The sequence below is a fragment of the Mercenaria mercenaria genome, chromosome 5 (assembly GCF_021730395.1).
Source record: "Mercenaria mercenaria strain notata chromosome 5, MADL_Memer_1, whole genome shotgun sequence".
Taxonomy (NCBI): Eukaryota; Metazoa; Mollusca; class Bivalvia; order Venerida; family Veneridae; genus Mercenaria; species Mercenaria mercenaria.
The window spans coordinates 21,404,517-21,412,558 of NC_069365.1; the positions used below are offsets into that span (position 1 = coordinate 21,404,517).

The 8,042-nt window shown below is 32.0% G+C and overlaps 1 protein-coding gene across 1 annotated transcript; it reads right to left on the minus strand.

Annotated features, from left to right (window-relative positions):
- Window positions 1-1,248: 1,248 nt before the first annotated feature.
- Window positions 1,249-3,653, minus strand: LOC123558814 (uncharacterized). The gene has a single exon (XM_045350666.2). The coding sequence runs from the start codon at window positions 3,643-3,645 to the stop codon at window positions 1,888-1,890; it is 1,758 nt and encodes a 585-aa protein (XP_045206601.2). The 5' UTR covers window positions 3,646-3,653; the 3' UTR covers window positions 1,249-1,887.
- Between the last annotated feature and the right edge of the window lie 4,389 nt (window positions 3,654-8,042).

An 8,042-nucleotide genomic window follows, 5' to 3' on the forward strand; every position in this document is an offset into this window, starting at 1 on the left:
TTTTGGTGCAGCTAACTTGAATGACGCAGAAAATTAAACCACATTTAATGAAGAACAAACATACATAAAGAATACAGGTCGATTTAAACCAACCCAATATTTATTTGTTTCATATGTTCCCTGTCAAGTCCTCCTATTAAAGAAAAAATGCATATGAGGTTAAGTGGTTGAGGTCGGTCGGTCGAAATTTGGTTTTAGAACAGAGCAGCAAAAACAATTTTCCCTTTTCATCCATTCCTCAATCATTTTATTTCCTTTTTGTCTTTTTTATCTATGTTTCATTTGAAGATATATTCCGTCATCGGTTAAATCTACATAATGTCAACCCATTTGCTATTTTTTCATTTAAATATATGATTTGTTATTTTGAATGTTATGTATATATGTCGAAATGAAAATATGCAATAAAATATGATTACACAACTGTTTGTTTTTTAGGAATCATATTAGTGATTTTGGTAAGTATCAGTCGGTATATTCTTTATTTAATTTCTCGGAGAATTTATATAAAAAGTTTGAAAGCTTACTTGTTACTTCGTTCGTACTCATCCTTACCCGGAATGTGTTTGTACTCAAAACAACTCGGATGTAATGTTATTATTCTTGAAATTGTGTTCCTGTTTACCAAGTTTTTAAAAACCATGAAACATTTTTTGTAATGGCATGTTTGTAATAACGATAAGTATAGTAGTGTTGTTGATTTCTGGGCCCTGGTTATGGATCTTTAAAACATGTTTACCGTTTCCTAGAACAACAGAATGGTAATTAGAAAATGTACCAGGATCGTAAAGTCATTACATTTAGTGGTATACAAGAATAGCGACAATACACCTTCGGTCTCGGTCACAAACATTCCCACGTTAATACACAAAAAACGTGTATTATACCTACAGTATTTGTTTGTCAAAATCGTTATCCCATTTAAGTCATCACAAATATTATTTACTTAACAACTTTTGGTATTGCAAACTATAGATCGTTTTGACGAAATGTATTACAATTAGTTTTTTCTAGAAAAATTGTTTTTCTTTCAGATATTATATGTCCTAAAATGTAACAGTATTGAAAAGAAATGAAAACGAAAATACTTTTAAATAATTATCTGTTAGACTTTCCAGTGTCAGTATTAAGAATTATAAAATAAACAGAAGAATGCAAATGCCAAACATTCGGTTGGACAAATCGGTAAATTAATGTGTAACTATGTGGTTATGATTTCTTTTCAAAATGATTGGGCTATTTGATAAAAACTATATTTTGGCATCTTTCTTTTATATGATATATCAACCAACAGCAACCAATGTTTTTAAAGGCTCAAAATGTCTTTGTTTATGATGAGGCTGCCATAATTATGTTGTGATCACGAAATACATTGATAATATGTTTAAATTCTAGTTTCGATAACTGTTTCATCATATAACTATCAAAGTTTTGACTATTGTTTGTATTACTCAGTTCATTATTTTTAATTACCTCCCTTTATAGCTCTTACGGTGCAACTACATGTGCAATATCGAAAGTAGTGCTATTTTAACAATCTAAACATGTATAAGAACTATTTAGACAATTGCTTATTTGTTTTTAACATAAAACTAAAAGCCTAATGGAACTTTAAGGCAACTAATTTAGTTAATATGTTTTGATCATATAAATCTCATTTAACGAACTACTTTTCTGCTTGTTTTCAACTTTACTGAGAATTGTCAGAGTAAAACAAATGCAAACACTATAATAGACCCTCACATTTGAACATTGGTAGATTTACTGTTGTACCTCCCTAGCATTAAAACACGAAAACGAGTATCGTATGCCCTTCCTCACGATGTAGTTAGCTGTCTGGGTGAAATATAGAGTCTTCAATTGATTAGTTTACAGTTAATGTTTATTTTACGGAAGAATTTCAATAAATGGCAGATCTCCATCAGCATTATATCTGTCCAAACAATCATGATCTCCTTGCTTAGTACATTGTTTGAACACATTTGTTTTGTAATTAATCCATCCATCACTGTCACCCGTTTCCATCCAATGTTCTGCATGTTGATACATTTCTCTACCATATCTGTTTCTTACAAACAAGCCTGGATTTCTGGGTACATTAACCCATTGTCCATCCAATAAAACTTTCGTCGGCTTAATTCCTTCTTTTATCAGAATCTCAGTATCCATCTTATGCTGACCGTATAATTCAATATTCCATCCCAAGTACCGCATTTGAAACTGTCCTCCAGCAGTTATATTATCTACACAACACCATCGTTCGTCTAAAGCAGTGAAGCCAAATCCTTTCTTTTGAAAAGTACTTTTAAGTTTCATAATTGATGAATAATTTGCCGTCAAGAATGTCAAGTCTACATCCCTTTCCCAAGGCAGAGTCTTCTCTAATTTAACAGCACCAAGGGCTGTGCCTTCCTGAAGCTCACAAATTATACCTGCCTCTTCACATATATTCATGACTATCTTCACGGCGTTAGCATTATATTGTAGATTGCCAGGCGGTATGGCTTTTGAAGCTTTAAATTCACATCTATAACTAGCATATTTTTCAACCATTGATAAGCCTGTTGGTGGAACACATTTATGTATATTCCACTTCCTCATAAATTTGTCCCATTTAATATTTGATTCATATTGTAACTGTACATGGAACATAGAATCGGGACATACAACAGATTCTAGCCTAGCCTGTGATACTCTTAGAAACCATTCTTCAAATAATCCTTCATTTTCATTTAAACTGTAAAATTGATTTTCTTTTAAATAGTGTTTGGTGGTCACAAAGGGTCCTAGTATATAGTCACAAAACAAACATTCGTGAAAGGATTCGTCATATCCTTCTAAATATTTCAACGTGAAGTTTCTATACATTGCTTGAAAACATCCTTTCTTCCAGTGTCCATCTGCATTCCGAAAGGCTCCACCAGCTACGGTCACATTCAGCTGTTCTATTTCCCGTACAAGTCTTTCTAGTCTTACGTCTTGTGTAAGGAATTCAGAATTTCTGGCTAGCAATACATATGGTGTTTTGACTTCACTAATCAAATTATTTAAAACAGTTCCATCGGATTTACCTTTTGAATCAACCAAGTTTAAGGTCGGATACTTTGATCTAAAATTATGGGTGATTGATAGATTTAAGCCTACAATAACATGAACATTAACATTAAATTTATAGACAGATGACAAAAATATTTCTATTTCATTGTTACTCTTCTGAATGTCAGTTTTCTGAAAGTTGAAATATTTTACAAAAGTTACAAGTTCCCATATAGGTGTACTATAGTTACATACATTCGTTTCAAATCCTTTATAGAAAAACGGTGCCCCATAAAGTGTTCCCATAAATTCTTCCGAGCAAACACTTCTAGGTTCGTATACGGATCTGTTATATATCTTACCCTGCTCGATATTTAGGATCTTTAGTAAATCATTCATTGATCCGGATGCTTCCTTGAGGAAATCAGATGTTTTCGATCCTCTCACATGTTTCTTTGCATTATGAATAAATTTTGCAATTGATACAATTTTATCAGTAATTCTAGAAATAGAATCATGTGTGGCTGTTCCATTGATGATTGTGTCTGTTGTAGAGTCTGCTCTTACATCACCTTGAACTCGGGTTTTCTCTCGCACGTTAACATGCATTTCCGGATTGGTACCAAAAGAATGATTCTGTAAAAGATAAACACTATAAACAGTTGATAGATACCAAGTGCCGATAATTAAAGAAGGTTATGGTATCTTTTGGCATTAAACCCACGATATAAAACATTTATTATGAATACCTAAGACTGTTTATCAATTTCATAACTCTTGCACCAACAGAAGCATGTACAAATGAGCGTCGCTGTGCGAAAACCAGCATTTAGGGTTTTGCGACCAGTATGGATCAAGATCAGCCTGCACATCTATTTAATCTGATCTAAATCTATACTGTTGGCTTATCAGTTGTATACAAATGTTGAAACTGATAAAGCAACAGGAAGGAGTGTACACAAAACGTTTTTCGAGCTTGAAATTATGATGTCAATGATACTAAAACTTCAAGATTAAAGTCTAATTGAGACTGACCATCAATATTGAATAAACGCTTGAAAATAGCTATTAACTTACAATGTAGTTTATACATGCTGTTTAGATATAAATGACATATAAAGTTTTATTATCAAACTCAGTTGCGACTGAAAACATTTTATGGACACGGGGTCTCATCTGGATGTTTCCTGGTCACAATGCCCTAAAGTTGGTTTTCCCACAGAGGTATCCAAATGTTCATTAGAAGAAGGCAATATATCGCTTGTAACACCAAAGACGTTAGCTACACATTCAGGACTGATTTAATTACGTATTGGAAAAAAGCAATAGAAACGTTGAAGTCGTCAGATATTTCAATACGCATGCACATGTACGACATTTTATGAGAAAACAGTAAGATAGCTAGGAATACTTCATTATTTGGAGGTGATCCATCATCTTAGCTTAAATGTAAGCAGAGGGGCATATAGTCTGAGAATGTATGCGACCATCCAAAACAATTTTAAATAGTTTCTGCATTTAGTCACATACCACATTGCTTGAATCCTTGACATCAAAACTGTCTTTAATTTAATCTATTTTATATAAAAGCTATCCGCAATCCATTCATAACGCTGAAAGAATTTTTAAAATCGGGCCACTATTGAAAACGAGATGGCAGTTTGAAATTTAAAAGAAATACTGATCATCTATTTATTAATTTTATATATTTATTGGGTTTAAAATGTAAGACATGCTTATTGTTTTCATTATAGCTAGAAAAGGTAGAAAAATTATTTTATAGAAATAAGTTAATACAGTTACAAATGAATCTAGAAATTCAATTAATCCGTCATTTTGTATTTGTTGTCATGGAAACAAAATGACCACCATTTTGATCAAATATTTAAATGATTATAACTTTCTCATTCTTAAGCCGATTTTAAAAATTCTTCTACTTGTTTAAATGATTTAAGAAATCCGAGCAGATGGAATTGACATAAAAAGAATATTATCTTTCCCTTTTAATTATGCTAGTTTTTATGTTATTAGTATCATTCCAGATTGTATTCGATTCTTTTAAAAAGAAAAAAAGTAATCGATGTCGGATTGTGTATACGCTTTTGTTATTCAATATGGCAACGTATCAAACTTCCTTTAAAATATGTACCTCTCTCTTTATTGCCCTTTCAGAATGATTTAAAACCCGATATTCAGTTCCGCCTGAGATGAAATTGTTTGTTGTTACAATAGATGAAATATCATTTGTCATATTTATCTTGATAATAAAAAATGAATAATTCATTAACCAAATACCGTACTGCTTTTCTGTTGTTTGCGCAGTGCGAGGACGTAATTCTTATGTTTCTAAATATCATTGATCCGTGATATGTTTGATATCTTCGGCTTAAATACATTTTGCATAAACACAGTTCACTCTTATTTTACTGGAAAGAGACATTTTAATTCGATAGTTCGTAAAATTAGAACACACTACGTCCTTTCCATTGTCTTTAGATTTTATCGATGGGGACTCAATATCAAATGCAAATTGTAACCTGTACTTCGTTCTTTTTTTCATTTCTCATTTTCTTTCGTAATACATCATGAGATAATACATACTCATGTGTACTGGCATCAGTTAACTCAAGCATATGCAAAATGTATCATTAAATAAATGGTGAAAATATGTTTGCAACTGTGTGTTCAAAATAATTGTGATATATATATATATATATATATATATATAAGTGAGATATTAAAGAAAAAACATCAACGAAATGCCTTTCAAACACACTGGATCCCGGAAGGATACAAGAACATAAAGATAAAATTATAGAGTATGAGAAAAATTATATGTTCAAACAGTGTCAAAAGTTTAATTATAAACCCGAGCGCTTTCGGCTTCATCAACGAAAGCGCTCGGGTTTATAATTAAACTTTTGACACTGTTTGAACATATATTTTTTTCTCATACTCTCTCTCTCTCTCTCTCTCTCTCTCTCTCTCTCTCTATATATATATATATATGTTATATGTATATATCCTTCTAAGGATCACAAAAAAAACGAAGGTCCTCAATATATTTTACGGGTAGTGAACTTTGACTGGAATATGTAGCTTTTCTTGATAAAGAATAAATACATTTCTGTACTGTGGTATACAATAATCAAAATAATAGGCTGTGCTGAAATGGTAGTTGTATATGTTTTTGCATGTCGTTTGAAACCTCTACACATATTTAATATATCCAAATTCCCGTTATAAAGGCTTTCTTCAAGACATTAAACATGTTCAGAAAAATCATTTCTATTGCGCAACACATATAAACTGGCTAAATGAATTCTGCAATGACATTATTTAAATGTATTACGTTCGTTCAGTATTTCCAAAGTGTATACGTCATAAAGCTTTGAGACAGCAAAAAGATAATATTCCCGTTAAGTCTATTTCTAGTACATTGTGTTGAAGATGGAATGATGAAATGAGCCGCACCATGAGAAAATCAACATAGTGCATTTCGCTTTCAAAACCTACTGCAATTAGAGAAACCGTTAGCGGACAACATGGATCCAGACCAGCGTGCCCTCCAGGCTGGTCTGGATCCATGCTGTTCGCAAATGCACTATGTTGGTTTTCTCATGGTGCGGCTCAAATGGTACAAACCTCTAATCCGAAGTTATTTGTTTCCAGAAGAGAAGTCAAGAATATCCATACACACAAATTTATACAAACAACAACAGCAAAAGTCTGGAACGATACAACCGATTTCCACATTATGTTCCACAAAAAATATCATATACTTAGCCAAATTCTATAATTATATATCTCCGGCCAATATTACTGCAAATTCGCCAATACTAATATGTCTATTAGATAAACATATATGTAATTTTTGTTACTTCGGAAGTCAGATCCAGTAAATTGTGACATAGAAAAAGTTGGTCTAATGTAAAGCGTCACATCTGCCAATACTAAGCAAGAACTTATAGTTGTTTGAATGAAATGTATATTCCCACTGTTACTCCAGCAAAGATAACGAAACGCGATATCGATGACTGTCTATAACCAAAGCATTTAGAGCTCTTGGGAATTATGTACAATATTTTATTCATCAAGAAATATCTTCTTACTGTAATCATTTTTCCAATTTTACTTTGCCCCACATATCCTGTGGCCTATTTTTCTGTTCTTTCTAAACCGCGGGTTGCTACATACTTTTGCAAACTTAAGACTTTTTAATTTTCTTAATTTTTACTTCTTAATTACACGTCATATACTACATTTAAAATAAAAGTAGAAGAAAATCTCATAAGATTGAAAAATCAATTTCAAAACCATGATCGATACTTGTGCTAGTGACACAAACATTATGGTCGCAGACCGTGTTTCAGTGTACATTAGTTTGGCGGATCGTTATATATTGTTTATGAACATGGTGTTTATGTACAGGGCAGCCCATTTCTGTTCTACAAAACCTTGTTTTGTCATCTCAAATTGATTACCGATCTTTAATACTTTTAGCTAGAAAATTTAAAACGTTAGTCATTTATTACTTTTAAAAATTTTAACTGGTACAAATGAGTGTACTCAATGTTATTTATAGGTTTGTATAATATTTTCCTATTTAGAATGCACAACTGAACTTGGCAATGATATTGATCCAATTATGTTTTAAATTATGCCGGTCATTTTACCGTTTTGGGTTGAACTTATTCTAACATAAACTTTTTGGTGTCGAATTAGTAGAAACACATAGAAAAAGTCCACCAAAACATCATGGCACATTTTTGAGATATTGCACCTGAATTCTTTGTAACGTCTAATACGTATTGTGGCCGATATTGTGGACCATATGCTGCATTGTTAAACTACTGTTATGTTATAGCATAAATGTTTGCTTTGAATATCAGAAAAAAAGATATTTTAAGCTGGTAAGCTACGATAAGTGTTTTTCCATCTTTGTCAAAAAACGTCGTGGTGACAAAATTTAGATCACAGGTGTCAAAATTCAGAACATAAACATT

Coding starts and splice junctions, on each gene's coding strand:
- LOC123558814 (XM_045350666.2), bottom strand. CDS start 3,645: ATGCATGTTAACGTGCGAGAGAAAACCCGAGTTCAAGGTGATGTAAGA.